Source organism: Lipophrys pholis, assembly GCF_963383615.2.
Source record: "Lipophrys pholis genome assembly, chromosome: 10".
In the NCBI taxonomy this organism is placed as follows: Eukaryota; Metazoa; Chordata; class Actinopteri; order Blenniiformes; family Blenniidae; genus Lipophrys; species Lipophrys pholis.
Window position 1 is genome coordinate 3,802,377 of NC_137640.1, and position 15,995 is coordinate 3,818,371.

Genomic DNA, 15,995 nt, shown 5'->3' on the forward strand with positions numbered 1-15,995 from the left:
GACAATCCTGCTGTTCTATAAAAGCTCTCCTCATCCCTGATGACTGTTTCCTCTTCTTCATTTGGGTTCAACGGCAGTTGGCATCTGGGAAGTACCGCCATCTGCTGGTTCCCCCCAATCTATACCATCCTCGCCGCTCAAACAAAGAAAAGAAAAGAAAAGAAAGACCTTTCCCAGAAATTATGCAGTCGAAATTCCCCAACATCTTTACTGGAGTGAGGTGTTGTGGTGGCATCATCCTGCTTCTCGCACAGAAACCCACAAAAGGATGAAAACGGTCAAATAGCCGAAAGCCAATAAAATGACACAATAAAGATCAGACCTGAAATATATTTTATTTAACGCAATAGGAACAAACATGGAATAACTAATGCATTCACTTTTAAAAATGTAAGCATAAAACTTCCATAAAATCTAAAATACATGGATGATGTCGACGACGTGCATAATACTGAAAATAGATGCGATGTTAGTGTTAATCGGCAATATTCTCAAATCATGAATTAGAAATTTCGAAACACACATTTCCAAATAGCTTCTTTTGCTAATGTCCGAAATAAACAACACGCCACAGACAAAACCAATGAAACTGGCGGTAAAAAAAAAAAAAAAGACGTTTGCTCCAGCAAGTTCTGAGGCAGACGCCATGAAAGAAGTGCTGATCAGGAGAACTTGGCTGCTTGGGGAGGGGGTCCGAGGAAGCCCCCCGCCTGTTTGGTTGCAGCTCTGGAGGGCGCCAGGCCCAGCATCTTCTGGATGTTCTGGAGGGGAAACGGACAGAAACTAATGTCAAGCAACACGTGGGATCATCGGCGGCACCCGGTGATGGAGGTTTTTGCAGATGCAGGGTCCTATACTGCGCGGCGTACTCATTAAAAGATCCGTCAACACGAACCGGCCACGTCAGAAGAAAGCAGGCACGAGCGATGTTTGCGGTATTAACGACAAACTGTAAATTACGTTCCTCAAAAATATCAAGAGGAGGTGAAAGATAGTTGGTACGTCACCGGCAGAGTAAAGGCCCCTGCATACTTCCATGAGAACAAGAGGAAATGTTCGGTTGTGACGTCAGCCAAACGCTTTTTCAGCAGGAGAGTTCATGCTCCGAGAAGAAGCTCCGATTTGCAAAAAAAAACCCTCCGATACATATCCTACTAACGTAATTAAACGGAGGATATAAATCAGCAGAAGGGGGGGCTGGGGTTACCTGTCTGATGGACATGGTGCACAGGATGTAGAGGAAGATGAAGGAGCAGTCGGTGAAATCTTCGCCCAACAGGTTGCGGTGCGAGAGTCCCTGGATGTACGACAGCGGCACAAACGGCAGTTTTGCCACCACTCTGCCATCGAAGCTGGACAACAGAATAGAACATTGGTGAAAAATGGAGAGCAAAAGATCATTCCCGGACTCAATTCTGATATTTTGCCGGTATCTCATTTTTTTTTGCGTGATGATTCACATTACAGAAGTAAATATGGACGGTCAGGCACCGGCGTTGCCAGTTGTGACGCAGTGTTTCCAGCTCAAACAAGGTAAAACCCAAACACCTCATTAAAAACCAGTCCAAATCTCAGCCTGTGTAGGAATCGTGTTAAAATCGCTAAACTATTAAATGTGTAATAAAGAACACATCATAAACACACAAATGCACAAAATAAGAAAAGTTAAAAGGTAAGAGAGTTTGGCTCCCCGATTGGGGGATACCCGCCATGTCTGGCAACGCCGGTCGGCCCCCGTGGATTCATTTTCGAGCCGATGAATTCTAGACAACATGACGAGGGAAAGAAGGAGAATGAGGAAAAAAAAGAGAGCAGCTTTGAGAGCTTTTATTCTGGCGGAGCCGCTTCTCTGTGACGTCCGTCACACGTCAATGACAAAGCAGTCGCAAGTATAAAAATATCCAAATTGTTACCACATATGATCGAGGACTGGGTCTGGTGTGAATAAAATCAGAATTGGGAGTTGTCACACTTCCAGAAAACAGGACGGATATGAGTCACTGAGTAAAGAAATCTGAATTGGGCGGCGTTTCCTGACAGTGTGAAACGAGGCCTTGGAGATTGATTAGTTTTTTAAAGTGATGTATCGGTGTGTGACTTACATAGAGTTGAACATGCCCATCAGAGCTGTGAAGCAGAATCCGATTGCGAACATGGACTTCATGCGTACCTACACAAAAACAATGTAAGATTAAAAAAACAACAACACTACAATAAAGTTCATGTTTGACTGTAGAGGGGGAAAGAAACTCTCTCTGACCATGGACAAGTCTCTGTTGTTGTTCTTTAGTTTTTCCTCTTGTCGTTCTGTGGCACACAAATCACAAATCGTGAGCTACATATAGAAAAAAAAAAAAAAAAAAAGGTTTATAAAAGCGGCGTCTTGATCGCAGAGCGCTCACCAATCTTCTTCTTTTGCTGACGTCCGGCAGATTCTGTGATGGTTTCCTTTTTCTTCTCCACTGAAATCAAGCAAAGAATAATTAAGCTTTTTAAAGCGGCGTGACAGGAAACAGACTCACATGGAGGCCGACTTACGCTTCTTGCTTTGTTTTTCCACCTCAGCCTTCAGCCTTTTGTACTTTTCAGTGCGATACACTAAAACCCAGGTGATTCCTGAAAAGAGTCAGAAAATAAAAGTGGAAATTAAAAAAAAACAACAACACAGCAATACAGAGTAAATACCTTGTTAACAGTATCAATGAAAAGTGAGCCGTTTGTACTGGATTATATTATGTGGAAGCTGATATGGGCCACAGACACAGCAATAAGAGCTTTTTCTAATCCCTACCAGAACCAGGGTTTGAATCTCTGCCCACAATCTGTTTGTTTGAGTCTGGTTCTGCAGGTTTCTTTCTCTTAAATAGCGTTTTTCCTTTCCAGTCTTTTACACTTGCTTTTTTCCTCTGAAAAAGTGTCTTGAAATTGACTGTGCTGTGTGTAGTGCTATATAAATAAAGTTGAATTGAATTGAATAAATGGTAAAACAAGCTTTGGAATGACTACTACTTGAAGAATACATACTGACATTAAAGACGTACATATCATGAGAATAAATAGAGTTAAAGAAAGAAAACATTAAAATGGTAAAGTATTTCTTCTGAAAGCATTAGCACAGCTGGATTACTAACAGCAACTCGTTGTGAGCACAGAGAAAGTTATTTCTGTACATAAACAGAGTCTCCATGGTGCATATCTTTTTGTACTGATTGAGTTTAGTCGGTAGTGACCCGACACACCGCACGAACCTTCGGCTAGCAGCGCCGTGCAAACCGAGATGAAGACGATCAGGATGGTGTCCGCGAACATGGTGCTCATGGCGGCAGAGAGCGAGACAGAGAAAGAGGAGTTTTCTTCCAGAGACGGCTGGTTAAAGTGTGATCACAGCCCTGTGAACCCGACCCCAGCCTCATACAGCTCGGTCAGCATTACTGAGGATAGACAGGGCTCGAGCTCGAACCACTTCCGGGTCACTTCCGCAACGTCACCGGAAGTAACTCATGAGCGATTCATTTGTCTTAAAAGAAAAGAAAAGAAAAGAAAAGAAAAGAAAAGAAAAGAAAAGAAAAGAAAAGAAAAGAAAAGAAAAGAAAAGAAAAGAAAAGTAAATGAATTAAAAAAAATAACAAGTGTTGGAATGTTACAATAGCAAACTTATTGCTATTAGAAATTGTGCAAACTCACAACATCCCAATAAAATAATGAAGCGCAATATTCAATTATTTTAACAATGAATAATTAAGCTCTTTAATTTAAAGATCTCCTCCACTGAGCACCAATTTAAAAGACAACTCAAATAGACAATTAAATCCCATGAGCTACAATAAAATGAATACAATACAATTAAATACAATTAAATACAATTAAATTTAATTAAATTTAATCTAATTTAATTTAATTTAATTTAATTTAATTTAATTTAATTTAATTTAATTTTATTTTATTTTATTTAATAACAAATATGCTTACCCTCGCAGACGAAGGTTGGGCGACCAGAGAAGTTAGGTGACTAACGAAGTTGGCCGAGAAGATTATGTTTTCATCTGCGTGTATTTATTTATTGGTTTGTATGTATATATGTATTTTACCAACTTTTGCAAAAACTACTCACCAGAATTGCATGAAATTTCCAAGAATGATTTGCCATTGTCCACAGACCAATCAAATAGATTTTGGAACTGTGAAGACCTCACAGTTTCCAAATAAATCCCCTCAAACTGCTCTGTGTGCAAAATACAGTTTTTTATTCTATATTTTATAACCCTAACTTTCAACCCAATCACCCCCAACGTAATTGGGGAAAAAACAATCTCTTCTATTACTGTTTTTCTATATTATTGTTATTGAGACTGTTTTTTTATATCTATTATTATTGTTTGTATTCTTTATTACTTTTCATTGCCACAACAATGAACATCTATCTATCTATCTATCTATCTATCTATCTATCTATCTATCTATCTATCTATCTATCTATCTATCTATCTATCTATCTATCTATGGATGGTCAGAAGGAAGGGCTATAGGTGAACTCAGGACCCGTTTCCTTCATTCCTTCATCAGTTCAGGGGAAAAACAGATGGAGGGTGAAGTGAAGATGTTTCATCTAGTGTCTGCACCAACAATTTATTGAGACTGGACTGCAAAGGAAGGCCTTGAGAGTCTCTGTTTGTTTTGTCTTCGACCACTGGTGATGTCTTGTGCATCTTGTCCTTGGCTACATGTGCAGATTAGTCTTGTTGGAGGTGGACAAAGGCGCCTGAGAACCCAGGAAGCACTGAAGGAAAAGAGAATTTTTCAGATGTCTACTTGGGTCTTAATCAGATTTTCTTTGAAGGAGTCTGAACTCGGACCTCTGAACATCTCAATGTGAGGCACGGGGACTAACCACTGCAGCACAGCCAATATCATGAACTATGAGAGAAGCGGCTCGACAGCAGGAGTATTGCACGTGCGCGAGGAAATGCAATTATAACATATTTCGTTCTTCATCACTGTGGTCGCAACTTGTGCACCCTCCTCCACCTCCCGCTTCACTTCTAGTTCTCCTTTCTCCTCCTCCTCCTACTCTTCTTACGCCTCACCCTCCCTCCCTCCCTCCCTCCTCCTCGAGCCGGTGAGGCGGGGCGGAGCTCAGTCATCCCGGCACTCAAGAGGCCGGAGTCTCGCGCTGCAGATGAAGCATGGCAGGCGAGAGCGAGACAAAGCCAGGTGACAGAGCCGAGGATGACGCCGCGCATCGGCAGCCCTTCCTCATCGGCGTGGCCGGAGGAACAGCCAGCGGCAAGGTGGGGGAGACCAGGAAGGAAAGAAAAACCCTTAATATCATTAATTCTCTTGATTTTTTTGCATTTTAAATAATTATTATTATTATCAACAGATATTTGCCGTGTTAGGGTGTGTGATCAGAGGTGTTTGACGCATGAGATGATGGTGATTTATTTCCCTGAAGGGACAGTTAGAAATAATAAAAAATGAGGATTGGTGAGATGATCCGCCGGTTGATTGTCAGGCTTGATTGGTTTTTGGTGAATGTAGGCCACGGTAGAGGAAGCCAAACAAGACCACGTGTGTGTGTGTGTGTGTGTGTGTGTGTGTGTGTGTGTGTGTGTGTGTGTGTGTGTGTGTGTGTGTGTGTGTGTGTGTGTGTGTGTGTGTGTGTGTGTGTGTGTGTGTGTGTGTGTGTGTGTGTGTGTGTGTGTGCCAGCAGCTTCCTATCTTCCTGCCTGAGCTTTGAGTTGTGCAGAAACCAGACTAATTGTTCTTGAATTATTTCCTTAAATTATTTCGGACATATAGACGAGGAGAGTCTGCAAGTCCTCCCAGAACAACCTCTTTCACAATCTGCACAAGATAGATTCTTCTGAAAGAGGTGGACTCATGTTTTTTTTTTTCATTGGTCAGGCTTTTTATCCTCATGCAGGGTTCACGCTTTCTTTTCCTTTTTTTTTTTTTTTTAAACCTCATTTTACTGTCTGCCTCATTGTTTATTGAAGGAGCCTCCTGCCGGAACTTCTGCCTTATCAGTCATGAAATGTGTGTCTCTTTTTTGTTGTTGTTGTTTATTTATTTTTTAAGTAAGAGGAAGAGGCTAGTTGCCCAAGTTGATGATCAATACACCACACAGTTTGCTGAATCAGTCTTAACATTTCTATTATGTTTGGCAGAATGCCCCCCCACACCCATCCACATGCCTTTGATTTGCAAAGCCAGAGAAACAGACATTATTTACATTATTATATATAGTCTCCAGCTGCCTCGAATGAAAGTGTACTGAAATATTCAAATTCGACTACTTTGTTGCCAAAGTTTTACTGATTTTGAGGTAAAACTACCGTTGTGAAAAAGTAAATTACCCAAAGTATTGATTACTCAACAGCAGGCATTTGACTTGATATACTTGTATTGAAAGAACAGTTCCAGCAATATATATATATATATATATATATATATATATATATATATATAAAACAACACTATCTTTTTAAATAATAACCTTATTACTGCTTATTTTAACTGTAAAATGCCTGGAGAAAATAGTATGTATTAGAAAATATAATGAGGTGACCTGAAAACAGCAAATCAATTATTTAAACTATTATTCTAATCATAGTAATGTTTGTTTGTTTTTTTACTTTAATGCAAAAAGTGACCGTTTTTGTCCTTGGGCTCATTCCTGGAATTATTAAAAAAAAAAAATTTTATTATGATTATTTTTATTCAGCTGGCGGTGCTTTTGTTCGTAGTTCAGCAGACTTTCGCGGCTTCCACTGGCGGGGCTTGCGGCCTCTCGTGTTTTCCCACAGAAGTAACTGCTCACTGAGCCACCTGTTCTCACAGGCTGGGAGCTGGCAGGACACAAACCACACACCCTCTGTTTTGTGCCTCCAAAACTCCGATGTGACGCAACAGGAGTGCAGCTGCAAAACAGTGAATGCAATGTGCAGAAACACGATAAACAAACACACACTGTGATGATGTTCAAATTCAATTGTGGAATAGTACAAACATGTTGCTTCAGGTCCCACTGATCATCTGACCTCAGTGAGGTCTTATACAAATTCATATCCATGGACAATTACGGCTATTCTGTGGCTACGCTGTATTGCATATTTCACGGTATAATGAATTTCAGTGGTATATTGTAATGTATATATTGCACATTTAAGGGTACATTTTTATTATACATTGCACATCTTGTGTTGTATATTGCATATCAGAATATATTGTATATTATATTATATGTGGGTTATCCTGTAGCCCACTGATCCTACAAGCTCACACAGAAAATAAAATATTTTACTTTAAATCTGTTTTTAAAAACATTCATACAGAAAATACAAAGCGTGATTCGCATGGCAACACACTCATGATGGACAGACAGTTTTCAAATGCAAACACATGATATGATGCCTTTTCAGAAGTACAAGGATTTTATTTAATTTTTTTACTGAAATCACATTGAGCTCAATGTGAGTTTTTCACTACTTGTTTTAACGTGCACACTCGCTTGTTTTAAACACTTTTTTTTTTTTTCTTTTTTTTTTTATCTGCTTGTGCGGTCAGTCATCAGTGTGCAATAAGATCATGGAGGTGCTGGGACAAAATGAGATCGACCACCATCAGCGTCAAGTGGCGATCCTCAGCCAGGACAGCTTCTACAGGGTTCTCACCGCCGAGCAGAAGGCCAAGGCGCTGAAGGGCCAGTTCAACTTCGACCACCCAGGTACGCCTGCTTCCAGCCCTGAAAGTCAGCACTGTGCGTTCGGTGACCTGCAACTCCTTCTGTGCCTTTTGTTTTACTTTCGCTTTAGACGCGTTTGACAACAACCTCATAGTCACGACTCTGTTGGACATCAAGGAGGGGAAGACCGTGCAGATCCCGGTCTATGATTTTGTTTCACATTCCAGGTAAATGACGTCTGTCGGGATGGAACTCTAAAGTAGGGAGGGTCTCCGATATAATTCTAATGTTAAAGGGGTCATATTATGCAAAATGGTACTTTCTAGTGGTTTTCCAACAGTACTAATCGTCCCCATACCTGGACTGACGCCCCAGAAGTGAAGACAGTCTGTCCTCTCTCTCCCTGGCTTGTTTCAGGTTTTAAAAAGTGTGTTGCTCCAACCAGCCAATCAGAAATCAAACCCTATATAGTGTCATCGGGGGTTTAGCCAATCCCAATCAAGGTAGGCTCCTCCCTTTGACTCCTCCCACAATTTAGCAGCTCTGCTCTGGCACATGGCGCCACGAGAGGAAGTACTTCCTCCTCTTCCCAAGATGGACATGTGTGGGCGGAGCCAGTCCAGCTCACACAGACACAGCAGATTCTGAATGAAAGTGTTGAAAAGCTGTATAATACGACCTGTTTAACTTCCATTCTGTGAACCAGGGCCGTTAAAGCTGCTACACACTGAGATTTTCAGCCGTCCCAGACAGCGTCAGGAATTTGTGTTGATCGTGGCTGCTGCTGCTGTGACCTCCGTCAACTAACAAACCTATAGAAATGTGAAATGACGGACCGATCAGTGCCACACGGGCGCTAAATTCCTCAAGGCATCAAAGAATTAGACATTGAAATGTTAGGGGTGTATGAAAAGGTGTAAAATAAGTGTAATTTTTTAAACTTTATTGCGAGTTTGACTGTGGCTCTCTGTTCTGTCTCCTGTTTGGCAGGAAAGAAGAGACTGTGACGGTGTACCCTGCTGACGTGGTGCTATTTGAGGGAATCTTGATGTTTTATTCTCAGGAGATTCGAGACCTTTTCCAAATGAAGCTGTTCGTGGACACTGACGCAGACACGCGCCTGTCACGAAGAGGTGACCCTATCAAGCAAAAATTCATGATTTGGACCATTTTAAGCCAAGTTGGGAAATATTAAATCGTCATAGCTTGCTTGATGTGTTGCAAAAGTAAAACGACAACCTGGAAATGTTTTGACATTCTCTGCCTTTAACTTTCACCTAAAAATAACTTCTATTCCAGCAAAGCCTTCAACCGAAAACTTAAAGAAATTCGGGGTAAAATATCACAATTTCTTAGCTGTTATTGTTCTTTTGAACACGCGTGTGGTTTTCCCACAGTGCTGCGGGACATTAGTGAGCGCGGTCGGGACTTGGAAAGCATTCTAAGTCAGTACATCACGTTTGTCAAACCTGCGTTTGAGGAGTTTTGTCTCCCAGTGAGTTTACATCCTCTTCTTCAGTTTGTATGTTGCAGTGTCTTCCTCAACACACCCTCATGGTTTTTTGTTGTTGTTGTTGTTTTCATCAAATGTAGACCAAGAAATATGCAGACGTGATCATACCAAGAGGAGTTGATAACATCGGTGAGTATTTTTGTCGTCTGGGGAGTTCGCCCTGAACGTTTCGCGTGCAGACGAAGGTTGAGTGCTTCGCCTTCACGGTGTTTATCGTGAAAGACGAAGCTGTGGTTGTTGTTATAAAGCAACGGTTTGCAACCTGCACATGTGGCGCTTTAGCTCCTCTGCAGTGGCTCCCTGTATAAATGTATATATGTAATGTTTGAAAAGCTTGTTTGGCTGAACGGGCTAAAACTGCAACAACAATTCAAGAAATAGGTTTTAAAAATTAAAATGGCTAAAATGTGGTGGTGGTGGTGGGGGGCCTTAAAAATACTAAAAGAATGACGAGCAGACGGAATTTTTAAGAGTCAGAATGGCTAAAACAACAAACGTAAAATAGCCAAAACAGCTGAAAAATAATTAAAATGAGCCTAAAATGAAAAAACAAACAAAACGACTGAGAATCAAAACAGTTAAAATTGGTCAAATTGTTCAAAGAGTTATACAGAATGAATCACTTGAAAAGGTCAGAAGGAAAAACACAAGTAAAGAGTTAAAATGATAAACTGTGGAATAGACTACAGTGGTCAAAGTGGCTAACAAAACTAAAAATGACTTGGAAAAAAGATTTAAAAAACCAAAACAACTAATAAATGTAAAATATGTCCAATGTTGTACATTGTAAACAATGATGATAAAAAAAATAAAATAAAGGACTAGACTGAAAAGAAATTAAACAAATAGTTAAGAAAGAGAAAATAATTGAAAAAAGGAAAGGTACAGAAAGTAGAGGGTGGGGATCTAATCTCCAGACCTGCATTACTGCTCATATTCATGTTCAATAGACGTAAAGTTTACTTTCAGGCTACAGTAGCTGCTGTTGGGTCATTTTGAGTTCTATGTTATACTGATAAATCCACGACTGTCCACCGGCTCTGGGTGGAGTGTTCGCTGCTTTCAGTCGGTGATGTCGTCAGCGCGTCATCAATGGACGAACCCTGACTTCACTCTATCGATTTGTTTCTCAATCCAGTCGCCATCAACCTCATCGTCCAGCACATCCAGGACATTCTGAACGGAGGCCTGGTCAAACGGCTGAACGGCTGCATCAACGGCGACGGGCCGACGGAGAAGCAGGCCGGCGTGGAGTCGAGCAGCCGGCCGCACTGAGGCTCCGCCCTCTTTGCCTCGGGACGTACGTACGCTTCAAGCAGGCCGGGCCGCAGCTTTCGACAGAAGCCTGATCTTTTCTTTGTTTTTTTTGGACGTGGAGCGAGTTCAGAGCAGCGTCGCTTTCCGTTGCTTTCTGTTTGTCTTTAGCTTGTGCACTGTACGGGATCGGAAAAACAAAGGCGGGGGGGGGGGGGGGCTTCTTTCCTTCGAGGGAGGAGCTAACCCAACCGTATCCAAGACAAAGGACGCCTGAACACTCGACGACCTTTAACTGATCCAAAGCTCCACGCCGTCTGATGGCGAGTGCCGATCCTCGTCATCAATGCAACGTTTCTCAAGCTCTGTTACAAAAGTACTTATTGAAATGATGTGGATACCCCCCCCAGCCCATAGAAGTACTCACTTTCTCAGTTAAAACTATTAGTTTTTAAACAAAACAACCGATTTCCACCTCAAACCACCAAAGATTGTCCTCGTTTTGTTTAGGTTTTTTTTTACATTACTGTCGCTCATTTTAAGGATGTAAAAAGGCACAATAATGATATGGAAATACCATGAAGTGTTACTTTCATTTCATCTGCCCGTTTGAAACTTGAATACTTCAGATGTGTTTAATTTAAGATGCACTAAGCTGTAAAAGTCACACGAAGGCCAATGTGCCCCTCCCCCCCCCCGCCCCGCACTCCGTGAATGTTTGCTTAAAGCAGTTTTTCTTTTTCCTGTGTACACGTTTCCTACGATAAAGTTCTCAGGTACACTTTGTTCGCTTGTGTTTGTTTTTATCAAAAGTGTTGGACGGAGGTGAGGTTTCTCTGTTCACCTTCAGCCCGTGTCGTGTCTGGTTGACCCCGGAGTTCACCGCCGTTACAGATAACGTTTGGCCAGTCGGACGCCGAGGTCACCTTAAGTTTGACGGGTCGTTGACATTATGACACATTAGAGTGGGAATAAAACCTGTGGGGTTCACGGTGGATCCTACATGAATTATGCCCGACAAACTTGTCTCCCTTTTCAGATTTTAGAAATACGAGTTTTCAGAGATGGCGTCAGACTGTTAAAATTGATGCTTCAACTGACTGTTTTCTTATTAAAAAAAAAAAGAAAAGGTAGGAAGAACAGTTTGTATAATTTGAACACTATAGAAAACTGCTCCGGCTCTCTAGAAAGTAAATCTACGAGGTTCAGTTTTTACTAGCGACGGCCAAATAAAGCTTCACGAACCACTTTCTTTATCTCTTGGAGCCACTAGATGGCGCTGTCTGTATTACCAGTCCTTCAGCCTCCATCTTGAAACCAAGAGCGCCATCTGGTGGAGTCAGAAATTAAAGAGTGCTTCATGAAGCTTCATTTGGTCATCACTAGTTCCTAGTACTTCTTGATTCAAAGAAACTTCTCAACTAATGAAGAGAAACATATTGATGGGGGACAGTGGTTAGCGCTCTCGTTTCACAGTGAGAAGTTCTGGGTTCAAATTCCCGGCTGGGGCCTTTCTGTATGGGGTTTGCATGTTTTCCCAACGTGTGTGTGTATTTACTTCAGGTATTGAATCATATCTACTCGAGTAAAAAATTTTAAAAAAATTATTTAATTAAAAATAGAACATTTTAGTTCTCTTTCCACCTGATGTGAGGTTAATTGGTGATTCTAAGGCCTCGTTCACACTGCAACCCAATTCAGATATTTTTTTTGTTTTGCTCACATTATTTGGTACAAAATATATTTTACTACATGCGACTGCTTCATCATTGGCGTGTGGATAAGCACTGGAGGAAGTGGCTCCACCAAAATGTTCGAAGCTGTGCTCTTTTTAACTTATTCTCCTTCTTTCTCTCATGTTGTCTACTTGTTGACCCGTGTTGCCAGATATGTTGGTATCCCCCGATTGGGGAGCCAAACTCTTACCTTTTAACTTTTTGGATTTCGTGCATTTGTGTGTTTATGGCGTGTTTTTTATTAGACATTACAGTTTTATGGTTTTAACATGATTCCTACACAGGCTGAGGTTTTATGCCGTTTGGGCTGGAAACTGAGTCAAATCTGGCAACCCTGGTACTGAGGGCCAAATGAAGCTTCATGAACCACTTTATTTTCCATTAGATGGCGCTGTCTGTTCACTTCATTGCCAGTCATTCAGCCGCCATCTTCAAACCTAGAGCGCCATCTGGTGGAGTCGGAAATTAAAGAAAGTGTTCACGAAGCTTTGCGACGCTTCATTTGGCCATCACTACTGACCAGCATGCCCTGTGGAAATAGCGTGCTCGGCATGACGAAAAAAAGTCTGAATTGAGCATCAAGACCTGCCGTGTGAACGGAGCCGAACTTTTAAATAATTTTTGTAAAGTCACTGCAATGGGCTAAAGGTGTGTTGTAAACAATAATGTAATTAACTGTATTAAGAAAAACAAATGGCTGGATGTGGTTTAATGACCAAAAGTATAAAAAAATGTTTTTTTAAATACAGCAAACATGCAGGTGTGGGTTCATCCATCGACTGAGTAAATAACTTGTGGCGCTTTCAACTGATTTTATTTTGCCAATAATTACAAATATAAGCATATATATATATAAATCAGAATCCAGAGAGATTACGAACATGCATCGACAACTTGTGAACTATGGAGCAAGGCCGTCTGTATTATTTTAAAAGGAATAACTGTTATTACTGCATCGTATGGATTCAGGACACGACGGATTAAAAAGTACAAATCACTGTTTTCATCACTGCAGGTAGAAAAGTGTTTTCTGAGTCCAGCTGTGACGGTCACTGCCTGACGGGGGCGCTCTGACCAAACAGGCCGCGGTACAGCTCGCTGCGAGCCTCGTCGCTCATCGGGCCGCAGTCCATCGGCGCCATGAAGTTGACCATCTTGTCGTGGACGTGGAAGCGGACTTTGCGCCCTTTGCTGGCCTTGGTGTCCACCTTCTTCTTGATCTTGCTGCGCAGCTTCTGGATGGCCAGCCACTGCCGGCCCGTGGCCACCTGGTCGTTGGGGTCCGACGCGCTGGTCCGGCGCTCGATGAGCTCCCGGAGCAGCTGGTGGTAGAAGTCGTCGTCGTCGAACACGTCCTCGTCCAGGTCTCTCAGGTGCTGGTTGGCCTTCGCCTGCCCGTCCGCGTCTAGGTCCTCCGCGACCACGGGGGTGTCCATCTTCCCGAGGACCCTGTACTCCGAGCGGCGGGTCCGGGTGCGGCGCAGCAGCCTCTCCTTGTCCGTCAGCACCTGCTCCACCTGCGTCAGGATGTTCCTGTCGAACGCGCCGAACCCCTTGCTGCCGCTCCTGCCCGTCGTGAGCCTGGTCTTGTCGTGCCACTTCTGCAGCGTGTCGTTGCAGTACGGCTTGAAGGCCTCGAACCGCTTTGCCATCACGTCCGGGTACTCGGCCATCTCCAGTTTGCGTTTGGGCGGCCTGGCCGCCGGCGCCGACCCCCCGGCTTCCCCGTCGCTGACGACCTCTTCGTCGTCGCTCCGGGCGCCTCCGGCGACGGCCCGCAGCTCCTTGTTCTGGTACAGGAGGTGGTCGTGCAGCTCCAGCAGGGTCCTCTGGAGGGCCTTCAGGGCCTTGTGGGCGGTCTTCATAGCGCCCGCCATCTCGGACCCGCCCCTGGACCGGAACGCCGGCAGGGTGTCGGGCTGCGGGAGCTGGTTGGCCGTCATCAGGGCCTTCTGGATTTTGATCCGACCCTCCAGCAGCTGGTCCCACAGGCTCAGCTGGTTCTTCACGGCTTTCCCCTTCTCCACCCCCTCGTCCACTTTATCCTGGGAAAAAGTCTGAACTCCTCCTTCCTCTTCCATCTCATCATCATCATCATCGTCGTCGTCATCATCATCAGAAGCCTCATCTTCATAGTCACTGCCTTCAAGATCATCTTCACTCATGCCCAGGTCATCCATTCCTTCTGTCAGCTTGCGGAAGTCCATTCCTGGAGGTAAAGTGATGTCCTTCTCATCATCATGTTCATCGTCACCTGCCTCCTCCTCTTCATCTTCATCAATTCTGCTCTCGTCCACCTCATCTTCATCCAGGCTGTCCTGCTTCTCCTCCTCTTCCTCTCCAGATCCCTCCAGATCCTTCAGCAGCTGTTCACGGGACACCGGCTTCCCCACGTACCGTCTGTCGGTGTCAGCGAGCAGGGTCACGTTGCGCCGCCGTAGCGCGCTGAGTCGGACGGGACCTTTCTCCTCCTCGCCCCCCTCCTCCTCCTCCTCCCCGGCGAAACTCTCGATAACTCTGGCTTTAGTCGCTTCATCGTCGATGTCTTCCGGGTCCGCGAACACCGGGAGAGGATTCAGCAAATCCTCCAGCTCTTTGGAGACGGATCCCGCCATGGCCGACGAGGTCTACAATCAAAACATGTGGGGATGCGACCGGGCGACGGTGATGACGTAAGTAGGACGCGACAGGGTTCTGTGGGCGGGTGTAGTTCAGCCCCGGCTTTGGACTGTCAGGCATAATCATTCCCTCGACTCAACCCAACTTTTCGAAACAACTGCAGCATAACCAACGTACTGTACACGAATAAGCCATAAAAATGTAAGAAAAAAAACTAAAATAAAGTGCATACAAGACAACAACAAAAATACAAGAAAAAAAACACTACAATGGCAACAATAAAAACAGGAACAGAAACTCAAGCTGGTTTAAATACCAAGGAATAAAAATGGGTATTAAGATTAGTGTCTGACTGTCTGTTGGCAGCAACAGAAAAAGATCTGTGAATGGTTCCCTACCAGAGGGCACGACACCAAAGATTCATGGGGTGTCGTGAACTCCTTTTGATTTTAAGGGGTATAATATTAGCTATAATATTTTTTTCATGTCTTGAATATAGACGAGTCAGCAGTTAAATCATCTATGTAAAAACAAAATACTACGTTTAATCGTTAGATTCCATCCATCTCCTATAGCGGTTAATCCTGTGCAGGGTTGCGGGACGCTGGAGCCGATTTACAAATGGGCGAGGGTAAGGAACACCCAGTCCATCACAGGGCTAACACCCACACCCGTTCACATTCATACCCAGAGGCAATTTAGGGTCACCAATTAACCTCAGATGATTGTTGCTGAATCATGCAAACTCCACAGAGCCCCGGCTGATATTTGGACCCAGATTTTCTCGCTGTGAGTTGAGGGCGCAAACCACTGCACCACCGTGCGGCCTGAGAAGGAACTCATCATTACAGAATATAACAAAGAATAAGAGAGTGGCGGGAAACAATGAAGATAGATAGAACCAGCAGATGGAGGTAATTCAACTTTATGAATGCTAACTACCGATCAGCTTCTGTTCCAGGGAGACGAGAACAAAGGAGAGGCAGGCACACGGAATTTCCTCTGAATTGATTTCTTCATAGATTGGCTTTGTATTGTTGAGTTGATGGTTTAGATTTTGAATTGTAGTCAAAATATATCTCTATATATAAAAAAAAACACTAAATAAATTGTATTTCTTTTTTGTTTTATTTTTTTATTTTTTGCGGCAGATGCACCTGACAAGACTTGACCACGGGGCACACGGCCC

General features: G+C 43.2%; 3 protein-coding genes across 4 annotated transcripts; 1 reads left to right on the forward strand and 2 right to left on the reverse strand.

Annotated features, from left to right (window-relative positions):
- Positions 1 to 312: 312 nt before the first annotated feature.
- tmco1 (transmembrane and coiled-coil domains 1) lies at positions 313 to 3,480 on the reverse strand. The gene is made up of 7 exons (XM_080474082.1): positions 3,249 to 3,480; positions 2,539 to 2,616; positions 2,403 to 2,462; positions 2,261 to 2,307; positions 2,103 to 2,170; positions 1,208 to 1,352; positions 313 to 761 (listed from the first exon to the last, which is right to left on the reverse strand). The coding sequence occupies exons 1-7, from the start codon at positions 3,316 to 3,318 to the stop codon at positions 663 to 665; spliced, it is 567 nt and encodes a 188-aa protein (XP_080330208.1). The 5' UTR covers positions 3,319 to 3,480; the 3' UTR covers positions 313 to 662.
- Positions 3,481 to 5,144: 1,664 nt separating this feature from the next.
- Positions 5,145 to 15,720, forward strand: uck2a (uridine-cytidine kinase 2a). Of its 2 annotated transcripts, XR_013935714.1 has the most exons (10): positions 5,145 to 5,288; positions 7,567 to 7,726; positions 7,815 to 7,911; positions 8,675 to 8,817; positions 9,082 to 9,179; positions 9,278 to 9,326; positions 10,336 to 10,497; positions 13,203 to 14,402; positions 14,532 to 14,859; positions 15,560 to 15,720. XR_013935714.1 is itself a non-coding variant. In XM_080473375.1 (7 exons), exons 1-7 carry the CDS (start codon positions 5,184 to 5,186, stop codon positions 10,470 to 10,472), a joined length of 789 nt encoding a protein of 262 aa, XP_080329501.1. In that variant the 5' UTR covers positions 5,145 to 5,183; the 3' UTR covers positions 10,473 to 11,232. The 2 variants fall into 2 exon arrangements, 1 of the variants encoding a protein (XP_080329501.1); XM_080473375.1 differs by lacking the exons at positions 13,203 to 14,402; positions 14,532 to 14,859; positions 15,560 to 15,720 and having other exon boundaries at positions 10,336 to 11,232.
- On the reverse strand, positions 13,237 to 14,802 carry aatf (apoptosis antagonizing transcription factor; the record flags this gene model as incomplete). The annotated part of the gene is made up of 1 exon (XM_080473374.1): positions 13,237 to 14,802. One exon carries the CDS (start codon positions 14,800 to 14,802, stop codon positions 13,237 to 13,239), a length of 1,566 nt encoding a protein of 521 aa, XP_080329500.1.
- Positions 15,721 to 15,995: the final 275 nt, after the last annotated feature.

Excerpts from the sequence above, each read along its gene's own strand:
- tmco1 (XM_080474082.1), bottom strand. The coding sequence starts at position 3,318 with ATGAGCACCATGTTCGCGGACACCATCCTGATCGTCTTCATCTCGGTT. Across the intron at positions 2,171-2,260 it reads ACAACAGAGACTTGTCCATG|GTACGCATGAAGTCCATGTT; the intron begins GTCAGAGAGAGT and ends GTTTTTGTGTAG. Across the intron at positions 1,353-2,102 it reads ATGGGCATGTTCAACTCTAT|CTTCGATGGCAGAGTGGTGG; the intron begins GTAAGTCACACA and ends TCTGTTGTCCAG.
- uck2a (XM_080473375.1), top strand. The coding sequence starts at position 5,184 with ATGGCAGGCGAGAGCGAGACAAAGCCAGGTGACAGAGCCGAGGATGAC. Across the intron at positions 7,727-7,814 it reads GTTCAACTTCGACCACCCAG|ACGCGTTTGACAACAACCTC; the intron begins GTACGCCTGCTT and ends CTTTCGCTTTAG. Across the intron at positions 9,180-9,277 it reads TTGAGGAGTTTTGTCTCCCA|ACCAAGAAATATGCAGACGT; the intron begins GTGAGTTTACAT and ends CATCAAATGTAG.